The 12,636-nt window shown below is 42.0% G+C and overlaps 1 protein-coding gene across 3 annotated transcripts in view; it reads right to left on the minus strand.

The window, feature by feature from the left end:
- The window catches only part of FHOD3 (formin homology 2 domain containing 3), a 475,398-nt gene that overhangs the window by 74,564 nt on the left and 388,198 nt on the right, over positions 1–12,636 (minus strand). For all 3 annotated transcript variants that reach the window (XM_047087059.1, XM_047087061.1, XM_047087060.1), the window contains one exon: positions 11,145–11,359. In XM_047087059.1, coding sequence (XP_046943015.1) covers positions 11,145–11,359 — 215 coding nt within the window. The remainder of the gene's footprint in view (positions 1–11,144; positions 11,360–12,636) is intronic.

Below are 12,636 nucleotides of genomic sequence, written 5' to 3' on the forward strand. Positions count from 1 at the left end.
CAAACACTCAACATACGGTGTGCACAAACATTCCAGGTCGGCTTTCATCGATGTCCCTGACAGCTGAATCCAGAATGTCTGACTGGAATCTCCTGCCATGCAATTTTTCTTTGAAGAGATAAACTGCTGGTAGAAAGATCTGAACTTAATAAGTCTTTGGGTGGCTTCAATTGATTTCAATCTGTTATGGTGTCTCGACGACTCTGCCAGGACTTGGCTCTCTGGCAGGTCTTATGAAACCAAGGGCTGGGCCAGCCAATTCTATAATAGTTGCTCCAAATCATGTACATTCCAGGGACCTCCCCAGTTCAGAGCTAATAACTAACACCATCAACTTTAAACTTGTGGTTTAGTCACATAAATGTGAAAAAGGTCCCACGAGAAAAAGCTCACAACTTTGAAAATTCTTTAGACTTTGCCTTTGGTGTTGGGCCAGTTCTTGCTAAGCCGTTTGCTCAGATTCACTCTAGAGCAGGGTTTCTTGACTTTAATACCATGGATATTTGGGGTTGAATAATTCTTGGTTGTGGGGGGAGGGGGGAGGCTATCCTGTGTGCTGTAGGATGTTTAACAGCATTCCTGGCCCTCTACCCACTAGAGGCCAATGGCACCTCCTCCTCAGTTGTGACAACTAAAAATATCTCCAGACACTGCCAAATGTTTCCTGGGGGAGTGGGGGAGGTAGCAGGGATTGTCCTGTGTTGAGAATCATTACCCTAAAGGAATAGTTTCATTAGGATGGGCTCAAACTCAGCCTACGCAAACTTTACAAAAACAAACAAAAAGCCCACTTTGTCATTTGCAAAATACTGATTCATCAGTCTAGTGAATTTGCATGCCTTCAAAATTTAGCAGCAACTTGTTCTCAAAATTCAGCCTAAGCTACCTCTTAAAATGAAAACCGTACATGGCCAAAATTACCTTCAGAAGACATTTTGGAAGATGCCACTTTATAGATACCATACCAACTCTCATGGTTCCAACAATCAAGGATTTCCTTTAGCTTCAATGAAATGCCATAAAAAGTACTGGGCTTGTAGTGGTGGGTTATGTCATCAACAAATACAAACCCTTATACTCTAAAATCACATTTGATCCAGCAAGTTGTTCATACTACAAAAGGCACATGAAGGTCAGGAATGACTCTAGAAAAAAGCAGAGCTGTGGCCCTCATGTCATGCTCACAATGGAAACCTCCATCTGAGGTGGATGCTGGGAAAGATTACAAGCACTACTCAAATTGTAATTTTCACTATCCCCACCTTTACCCCTCAGAATATGCTTCTGATTGAGTCCACTTGGTTAAACATGTATAGAATATAAATTCCACTGTATTATCATATAGGACAAAAAAGAAGCCTCTAGTTTCAGGTCCAATTATTTTAATATTGGTTAATGAATAGATTCTATTTCACACTATAAACAGAAAATTTTTTAAAAAGGGCAATTTAAGATTATTGTATCCTATATCATTTCTCTATCTGTATTGTATCATTGCCTTATCATTATCTTGAACTCAAACCATATAACCTCAAGTATCAACCCCTGGATACGAAGACTTTCTTTGAGCTTAAATTCTTACAAAATCAGACAGATCTTGTCTTGATTCAACCAGTGTCAAACATGATTAATGCCATTATCCATTTGTCTTTCCATGCCCAGTAGGGCTAGTAGAGCTCCTGAGTTAACTACATGCTCATTTTCTTACAAGAGCACATAGGAAGACAAGTCTTTCCTCAAGGATGAAGACATGGTCTAATTCCAAACTGGCAATGCATTTCAAGAGCACCTCTAGTGCTTGTCAAGTCCCAGACAAGAATATCAATGACATCAAAACAAAGCAGTGATTTTGGAAAGTATACACTAGCACTAAAATGGATAGTCCCGGGTAAGAACAGCTAGCAAATAAATGGAGTGAACTTGAGGTTTTTTCTTAATTCACTTTTTCAGGCTTAGCAGCATCTAGTTACTTTTAATTACATGTTAGATGGTCCTAATGTAATTAAATGTTCTAATGTAATTAGTAGCAACACTCATTCATTCCAGCAATATTTATTGATATGCCAGGCACTATGCTAGGCATCAGGAAGTCGGATGTGAAAAAATATCTTCCCTGAATATTTTTCAAGATAAAGTGGTCTAGCCAAGAGACATTATGATATCAAAACAACTAATATCTAAAGAAAATATTAGATCTTCTTGCCAGGAGAGTCTGACCAAGCCTAAGCAGAACCAGGTGGCCTACAACCGGGATACACCAGAAATCTTACTTTTATATTCACACACCAAACAGTTGACTCTTCTTCATTTATACCTAGTGAATAATCCACTTAGTCAATATCTCAGTTGATCTGAACTTGTTAGCAAATTAATTCACAAAAAAAAAATGGAGGAAGATCCACTTAAGGGGTATTTTAATAGGTGGTTGAATAAATATCTTAACTATCAATTTATCAAGAATCATCCTCTAACTTTTCTTCCTCTTTTAGTGTTAGATTCTCAGAAGGAAATGGCCCACATAATGTCAACTTTCTGTAAAAGTTCCCTTTCTACATTAAACCACCATCTATTCTTTGGTCTTTATAGAGTGGCCTATATTGTCAAATATGTGTCCTCCATCATGATCCATGTAATAAATGTCTGGGTATAGGGGGAAATAGCTGTCTCTATAGAGTAATGTGTCTGCCTTATTTTTTTCATGCTGTTTGTTCATTCTAGCTCATAAAACGTTTACTGAATGTCTATTCTGCTCCAAGCATTGGGAGATAACAAAGGTGAGTGCAGGCATGGGCTCTCCTCTGGGAAACACAAAGTGGAGGAGGACGGGGTACCATTTATTGACTATTCAGTGAGATAAGCCCCTGTATCCTTGGTATGCACAAGATGTAAGGGAAATACAAAAGAGGAATCAAAGATGACTTTAGAGAAGATCCTTCAACTAGATGGGTAAGATGGATAAGAGTCCAGTGGGCACCCAGTGGAAAAGGGCTCTCAAGCACAGAGCACATGTGAGAAAACAGAGCACCTTTCAGGTACTGATAGTGGTTTGATGCTGATGGAACATAACATGTAGGGGTGGTTGTGGAGGTAAAAGACTGGTTGTAGGGAGTGGATAACCAAAGTCTTGAGTGCTGTATAAGGTCTTACCTTTTTGCTATAGATAATGGACAGCCACTGGAGCTGTTTAAAACAAGGTATAGATAGGATTTTTTTTTGGGGGGGGGATTGGGTTGCTAATAAGAAGCTGGAAGATGTGAGGTCTATTAGAAGTTACTGAAATGGTCCAGATGAGAGATGGTTAAGACGTGGACTCAAGCAGTAGCAATGGGGAGGGCTGAGTTGAGAGAAAGGAAGCCATAAACACTAGGTGACTGACTGCATACAGGTGTGAGCATTGAGGGAGGAGTCAAAAATTACAGGCATGCTTCCAGCTTAAATGACTAGGCCAAGAGATATGGTCTAAAATAGATGAGGACTGGAAGGTATGAACAGGTTAAGGGGGTAGGGATTTTACAGGTGAGAGACAGGTGACCCTCCCATCTGAATGTCCCAAACTGGCACCTGTTGAGTGTGACATGTCTGAGGAGTAGATACTGATGTCTAAGGAGCTTAGATACATGTGTTCTGAGCTCAAGAAGGCCAAGGCTGGAGATACAGATCTGGCGATTTTTATCACATGGTAGGTAGTTAAACATCACAGGTGAGGATGTAAGAAAACAGGCACAGATTAGGCATAAAAACAGAAGGTTGCTAGGAAAGGACCCTTGGAAAAACCCAATACTTAAGGGTCAGGAAGAAGAGTCAGTAAGAAGACTGAAACAAACTGATGAGAAAGACTGAGATAAAAGATGAGAAAATACTGATGAGAAATGCAGAAAATATGAAAGCCAAATAATACACTGAGTCTGGAGATTATCTAGAGGATACATAAGGACCAAGAGCTGCTTGATCAGAAAAGTCAACAAAAATCTACTGGAACTTCCAAATGTATCTGGTGGAGGCAGCTTTCTCAGAAGATGTTCCAGCCTCAGAGGGCTCTAAATATTCATGTCCTGTTCAGAGGCAGATAAGATGCCTTGCAGGGTCACTGACCCCAAGAGTTCTCTTGAAAAAGCACACTTAGGCAGTACAGCAGCTTTTTATCTTGATGAGGTCCCAATAGTTCATTTTTGCTTTTAATTCCCTTGCCTTTGGAGATGTGTCAGATAAAGGGTTAGTATCTAAAATCTATAAAGAACTGAACAAACTCCACACCCGAAAAACAAATAAACCAGTGAAGAAATGGGCAGAAGACATGAATAGACACTTTTCCAAAGAAGACATCCAGATGGCCAACAGGCACATGAAAAGATGCTCAACGTCACTCATCATCAGGGAAATACAAATCAAAACTACAATGAGATATCACCTCACGCCGGTCAGAGTGGCTAAAATGAACAAATCAGGAGACTATAGATGCTGGAGAGGATGTGGAGAAACGGGAACCCTCTTGCACTGCTGGTGGGAATGCAAACTGGTGCAGCTGCTCTGGAAAACAGTGCAGAGGTTCCTCAAAAAATTAAAAATAGATGTATCCTATGACCCAGCAATAGCACTGCTAGGAATCTACCCAAAGGATACAGAAGTGCTGATGCATAGGGGCACATGTACCCCAATGTTTATAGCAGCGCTTTCAACAATAGCCAAATTATGGAAAGAGCCTAAATGTCCATCAACTGACGAATGGGTAAAGAAGGTGTGGTTTATATATACAATGGAATACTACTTGGCAATGAGAAAGAATGAAATCTGGCCATTTGCAGTAACGTGGATAGAGCTGGAGGGTATTATGCTAAGTGAAATAAGCCAGGCAGAGAAAGACAGATACCATATGTTTTCACTCATATGTGGATCCTGAGAAACTTAACAGAAGCCCATAGGCGAGGGGAAGGGGGAAAAAAAGTTAGAGAGGGAGGGAGGCAAACAATAAGAGACTCTTAAGGATTGAGAACTAAGGGTAGATGGGGAGTGTGGGAGAGGGGAAAGTGGGTGATGGGCAGGGAGGAAGGCACTTGTCAGGATGAGCACTGGGTATTGTATGGAAACCAATTTGATAATAAATTATATTTAAAAAATAATAAAGGGAAACCTTCTGGAAAAAAAAAGAAAAAGCATACTTATAGGGACTGGAAAGCTAATTTGTGATTATTCTGCCACACTGTAAGCAGTGTACCATTTTGCACAAACGCCTTATGAGGGTGGGGGAAAGGTAGGGGTGGGTAGAGTTGGGGGCAGGGGTGCTGGAAGGAAAAGTGGAGATGGCAGAGTGGTGATCAAGGTCTTGACCACAGATAAGAATGCTAGAAGGAACCAGGTAGTTATTCTTCTTTGTTATTTCCCAGTTCATAGTCAATGACTCTGGAAATTCAAAGTACCACACTGAAGGATGCTCAATGTCCCTACTTGTGGAGGTCTCCTGAATGTCCCTGAGAGCATTTACCCAAGGCTCCCACTTTGGATGAAAGGCACTGATGTCTTTCCAGATTCCCTATTAGCACCTCCAGAGGAAGACAAGCTCATTAACCCCCGGAGCCTGCTCCAGGCTGGGTCTTGCAATACCTGATGTTCTTTTTGTCAAGTAAGATCAAACAAGCTAATTTCTGTTCTAAAGTTGAATACTTCGTTTCCATTAAACAGATTTTAAGATGCAAATTTGTAAATGTTGGTTACACACCATTATAATCCAATGCTTGGAAACAATTCTCCAGGGGTCTCTTGTGTTTCTGCAGTCTTATAAGCAGAGACAGTGACAGTCTTTATTCTGGGATATCCAAGGATGTGTGCATAGCAAATAGCTGTGGAAGACAGAGACCTTGTCTCCCCCTGGAGCAATAGACTGGTTGGTTTATAGCTTACTGTGATAAAAATAATGTCTCTCTCTGGGACAAAGGGAAGACAGATTTACTGCCCAACATAAAAGATTTGGGGTCCCCAAGCTCAAGGTTCCTCTCTGTGTATGCAGCTATCATACCAAGCTAACACTTGGGCCTATTCACATCACCTTACAGGAACTGGGGCTTGGAGAAATGGCACAAATGCTGATACTCTGGCTACTACTATTGCTATGAGTAACAAAGTCTGTTGTCTCTGACCCTGGAGTTTCATGTCTTGTGCCCACATCCACAAAATTGTGGCAGGCTGACTTACTAACTTAAAAGTCAAGTCAAGCTTTGGAGTTTTTGATACCTAATTGCCACCTATGAAAGTACCATGTTGATCACCTAATACTGCTCTTTAACAACTATTCCAATGCCATGTGTGCCTTGTCTTTACTTAAGCACACTTAAGATTCATATTTGGTTTACTCCAAAAGGATTCAAAACTGTTTTAAAATATGGTGCATGAGGAGTGCCTGGGTGGCTCAGTCGGTTAAGCATCTGACTCTTGGTTTCGGCTCAGGTTATGATCTCATAGTTTGAGTTCAAACCCTGTGTCAGGTTCTGAGCTAACAGTGCAGAGCCTGCTTGGGACTCTCTCTTTCTCTCCACCCCTCCCCCACTTCAAAAATAAATAAATAACATAACATAAAATAAAGTAAAATAAAATACGGTGCATGAAAACACACTGCAGGCAACTGTCATTTTCTATAAGAGAAAAAAGGGAAAGTTTTGTCCTTTTCCATTTTTAGAGACTGAGAAAAAGCAAGGCAGGAAAATCCAATGATTTGCAAAGGCTCTTAAAGCCATTCCATGGCAGGTGTAGCAGGTGGTGCCTTGGCCTTGGGTAGAGTTCCTGAGAGATTTTGTCTCACTGACCAAATGGCATCAAGTAGCAGCAGTCAGGTGAGGTGTGGGGAGGTGGGGCCATCCTGAGTCACAGAACCACAGGAATCTAGTTTCCTGCCAATTCGTGAAATACTGGACTGGAGGTGTCCAAAAGCTTTATGCAAGGGAACCAGCATGCATAACGCTGATGACTGATGATATTCCATTGCTACTGTGCCAGTTGGAAACAGGATACCAGATGTTTCTGATTTCTGCCACGAGGATTGGGTAACTTAGGAGAGTGTCTACACCTGAAAGAGACTCAAAACATGTCACACAAGGAAGGTGACAAAGATGCTCAGTCAATGGCTAGGAACAATGACAACAGCTGTGATGATGAATGACGCCCACGTGAAAAATGATCATTCATTTAAACCAGCAGAACATTTCATGATATTACTATACAGCTACATTTTATTTCTAGGTGAGAGGGTAAGGAAGCTAGAGGAATAGTCCTAGTTACCGGCACTTTATATGCTTGGATCTGTGAGAGAAAATAATCCGTTCAGCAGGTCAATAATTTCTGTAATGCCTCTGAGTGAATACTGGTGAGTAGTCCATGGCCACATCGGTCATATTTTGTATCTCCAAGGCCCAACAGTAAGACATTTGGAAATAATCTAGGAATCCAGGTACAGGTAGAAAAAAATCACCAATGAACTTATTTTTCCCTGACATAAAGTTAATATAGCATGGTAAAAATTTTAAATGCATCTCTAAAGTATTACTTCTGTGTGCAATATAGAGACAACTGAGCTAAAAATAAGAAAAATAATCTAGCCAGTATGTAGCCTTCCTGGCTGCATTAGTGGGTAAAAGCCACTTATAAGTGCTTGACAGCAGCTGCTTTCTAATAGGAAAGGTAATTTCTCTCCACTAAGCCTTAGGATGGACCCAGGTGTGCCAGCCAGGGGGCAGGGAAGCCACATAGTTCTAGCCTCCAAGGAAGGCAGTTCCTAAAAGGGATACCCTGCAGGGACCGTCATCAACACCTGGTTTTGAGATGAATGGTTTCTCCATTCTGTTTCCATGAAATAGGCTCCCCGGATCTGACACCCACTGGGATAATAGGTTACTTTGCTAAAATGACTTCACCTGTGGGTACACAGATTATTGTTTTTACTCCAGGGAGAAACTTCCCCAAGAGTCAAATCAGAGAATTCAATCCCAATAAGAATACTGCACCTTTTCCTCTAATTAACAAAAATAACTTATTTCCTGACACATCGGTTTCTTAAAGTAACAGGAAATAAACTGGTGAGATATTCTGATGTATGCCATCAGGGCTCAGTGAAAATAAGGAAAGGCTAATTAAAGCAATGGATGGAGAGAGAGGCCCTTCATGTTTCCCTGAATTGGGGTAACATGTCTCCATTAATTGCAGCCCAGTGCAAAGGAGAACACACGCATGTGTTTGTCCCTCACTTGGGCCTGGTAGTTTCACACAGAGGAAAAATACTCCAACCATCACCAGTCTAGGCAGTATTGGGACAAACATCTGCTAGGAGCCACAAGAGGGCCAGATGGAAAAATAATTCAAGCACACATTGACTTGATGGTGGGGGTAGTGGCATAATTTATACAAAAGTTACAGCAGATTTAGCTGGGAAGGTTTTTGGCTGAAAGTTCTCACTCGATAGCACATAATGCTATTGGTCTTTTCACATTTACCCTTCTTTTGAAATATATTTTGTAAGGGCAAAGGTAAAGAAGTTTTTAATGTTTTCCTATCTTCTGCTATTAAAAATTATCCAGAATCCAAGTAAGGAGTTTCAATAAAAGAACTTATAAAGTGACCTTTAATCCTGAAATATATATAACTCAGTAACAAATAGCTGTTTTTCCTTTTCTTTGAAAATACAACTCTGAAAGGTAGGCTGCGATTTATGCAGATATTGGGGAAAGGGTAGAAGCAAAGGGATCATGTGGCGTTAATGTGCACGCCACCACAAATACTGGGGTACCACGATGCCCTGATAAATGGCTAGGTTGACGGTTAAAAGTGGGTTCTACCCCCAACCTCCCCCATTTACTCAGTTGCTCGAGTGGGTGTTAAATAGTAGCGTTTGGGAGGAAGGGGCAGAGCATGACAGAAAAGTGAAGATTATCATCGTATGATTCCACAAGCAGAGAGAATGAAAAAGCGAGTCAACCCCTGGCACATTTGGACCACATAGTGCCAGGTGTTTGGAGCAGGACAAACATCTGGATGTGTGATTATATTTTTTTATTCTTCCCCCAGATGTTGTGACATTGTAAATGTTAGGGCTAAGCAAAAAAAAAAAATGCCTTTGAGCATTTAAAAATGGGGCCTGGTAAAAAAGAAGAGATTATTAATGGGATGCTGGCAGAACGTTTCAAAGAAGAATAACAAGCTAGGCTGAAAAAAAAAAAAAAGGTCATTCCATCATTGTACTTCTGTCATAGGGCAAAGGTCTCCAAGTCAGAAGGAAGTCTCAGCACCTTTCAGAGACAATCCTCTCATAGCATGTCTTCTTATACGCTTAAAATTTCTAATTGTATAATTCAGCTAGGTATTAGGACATAGACATCAGATTACTTTGCTGATTCCAACTGCTTTGGATAATTATGTAACCTATGATGAACATCTCTTGTAGATTCCACAAGAACCCCTGTTTTTTTTAAACAACCCAAACATCACACAGTGCTATTTCATTAATTTGTAATCGTGTCTCAGTTCAAGCCCAGTATTCCTATTTCAGATGCTCGCGTGGTGATTTCAGCCAAACATTCTCTCAGTCTCTACTAATCCCTTCTCCATAGAGGAAAATGACATGTACTCTTTATCTCTCTGAAAGCATACATAAATAACTTTATTTCCCCCCAATGCATATTGCATATACCCCAAATAAGTATTTTCTGTGTTCTTACTGGAGTTTCAAATATTCTGCCCATTTAATTGAATAGAACAGCCTCAAGTTTGATCACAGCTGGACAAAATACTTGAGGAACTGTCTTTTTGTCACAAACATCAAGGAGACTAAAAGCTTGGAGGACAAACGATATTTATAGATACTGACACTTCTCTCTCAGCCTGGGGACCTTCTGTATTTCACAGTTTAGACAACCATTCTGGGAACAAGAGTGGGTACGACTCTTAGAGTTAAAAGTTCCAAGATTAAGTGCTGAACCGTCGCTTTGCAGGGGAATGTTTTTCATATCGCCTCTGGAAATACCACAATTTAGATAGAGCAAGGATACCAGGCAGGGTCTGGAAAGCACAGAGCTGTCAAAGCACAGTCTGTTTTCCTGATTCTCAGAGTCTCAGTATTTTAAGACCGACATTACTCATCTATGACCGAGCCATCTGCCTGGGACAATCTTCCATGGCTCAGGGACCAGCAGGAACTGGACATGATGGAAAGCTGTGGCGAAGCCAGCCCGCTTCTGCAGAATGAGCCCTGAGGCTTGGAGAGCCAGCGGAGAATTGGACAGACAAGATTGTTCCGTTACATCCAGTTCTGCTGAGGTCATGCAGTCCTGCCTTGTTGAAATTAAGCTTTACGCCATATTTAGTCAGCCCTCCGAGAGTTAAAAGTTGAGCGTCTCTGTTGTCTTCAGTTGGCTAAGTCTTGGTCAGGCTGCAAGCCATAACACTCGGTTAAACTGAACACTGCTAGCTGCAGGCTCGTCAACACGCACTGTAGACGCCAGTGCCCAAGACCCATCGTCTCTGTTAATGTGAAAGAAAACGGTCCCACCATTCTCAGGGCAATCGGGAAAACAGCTGATGCTCCCCGGCTGCAATGTACAATATTGTTTCTCTCCAAATAAAGCTAAGATGACAGACAATTTCCCCGGCGAGAGCCTTTCTGTCTGCACACAAGCATCTACAGCCACACCACGTGCCAGTAATCATTACTATATTCCTTTTTTTCTTCTTCAACATTTCTATTTCCACCAGATCCACATTTTTTTTTTCTGCTGGCTTTGATTAATTTTATTCTCCATCAGTTTAATTTAAAACAGACCGACAATTCCTAGGGCAAGAACATTTTAAAGTGGTCACTTTATTGGGCAGACCCAATAAATAAATAATGTCCAAATTACAGGGTACTAAGTTAATACCCTGTGATTTAGAAAGCAATGGCAAAGTAAGCCTTATTTTTAATATTCTCCCTTCTCAATGACCATGCATTGACAACCATTATACACAATTCTGCTTGAACAGAAGTGGCTCTCAAGGCATCTAATTTATCAATGCAGTGAAGTCACCCTGAGTTTACCCTTAGTTGCCCCTCAGTACTAGTTTGCACGTAGTAACGGTTCCTACTTCCCAGAAGCCTAACATTAATTTCCCTCTGCTCTCCCAGCACTCACCTTGGGGATGCTGAGGTGTTCCCAGAGAAGAGGATGATGCTGCGAGAGCCTCTTGTGAGTCTAGAGAAGGAGAGCTATGGCTCAGAGGGGTGGGGGAGGCAGGGGCCGCCGGGGAGGTCAGGTCCAAGGAGAGGTCACCTCTGCCCCGGCTCGCGCTCCGGCTTCTCACTTCTCTCTCGTGCGCCTCGGCTGCCAACTGCTCCAAGTATTTGTATCTGAAAGTTAAATTCCAAAGGGTTTCCGTGAAAAGAAAGAGGAGCCCGTGGCCGATGCTTGTTTATGGATGAAACACCTGCAGAGTGAGCTGGTTTCCTGATGCACAGAGCACAGCACAGGGCTGGCTGGAGGACCAGTCTGCCAAAAACAGCCAGCGAAGCCAAGATGCTAATGATTAAAATCCCCGCATCATTCATAACCAAACAAATTGGGAGAAATGGCAACATCACACAGTCTCCAGAGACTGGATCACTGCTGCAGAATCCTACTTTGCTCTTTTAGGAAATGTGTACAAATAAGCAAAACAGCAATAATGCCCATTACAAAGCCCCAACAGTGACAGCTGAAAACCACACGCACTCAGAGCTTGCAGCTGTAAAATGGGAGGGCGCCTCGGTGTGGGGGAGAGAAACAATGCCCCCAAAATACCGAAAGGGGTTGCTGGACGGAGGCCTCTCTGAATTTCTGAACCTGCTTCAACGCTAACAGCAACGCGACTGGAATTCGCTTTGTTCTCCCAGTGTCGACCATGGAAACTTTTTTATATTCTAAAATATTTCTGAGTAGGACTCAGACATCCAATAGCTTGGACCTGACGTCACATATAGTTTATTCATCAAAGTCAGTTTAAAAGAACAAAGATACATCTGTTTTGCATTTCAGGCAGGCAGAACCCACTAACTGTTTATTAAGACCAGCTACCAATCATATTCCTCATAGTGTGCTTTATAGATCAGACCAAAATAACTTTGAAATATGTGCCTCTTCCAGATGTCTGCTAATTTTACCCACCATTATTTGTTCAGAAGTGAATTTATGAATTCAGCTGTAGCAGGTTTCTGTCTCACCAACCACTAAACTTTGAGACAGGTTATTCAAGACCGTCACTCAGATCCATCGGGATTCACTGCTTCTTCAGTCCCTCCCGGTGGGCAGGTCCCCCCAACCCTAGCCCACCAAAGCCCCCACCACACACGGCATTCCGGATTCACGCGCCCAAGAAAGGCAGAGCATATATATGAAACCCTTAAAAAGGATGCATTTAAAAAGCATGCATTTCTTCATGCATCCTTAATGTGGGCGTGGCTCCCCAACGTCTGCCACGGGGACCCCTGCTCCCTGCCAGGCCCGAGGCAATCTGCCCCGCAGGCCGGGCTCGCACGCGTGTCTCCCTCTGCGAAGCCTGCCTTGACCACCACAGCTGGAAGTGATCTTAGCCTTGCCTCTGAACTCATGTCGGATATGTAGTCCATTCAACTCAGATGGCATTTTACAT

This window comes from Lynx rufus, unplaced genomic scaffold (assembly GCF_022079265.1).
Source record: "Lynx rufus isolate CCGP_SWC_20201006 ecotype Redwood Valley unplaced genomic scaffold, mLynRuf1.p SCAF_22, whole genome shotgun sequence".
In the NCBI taxonomy this organism is placed as follows: Eukaryota; Metazoa; Chordata; class Mammalia; order Carnivora; family Felidae; genus Lynx; species Lynx rufus.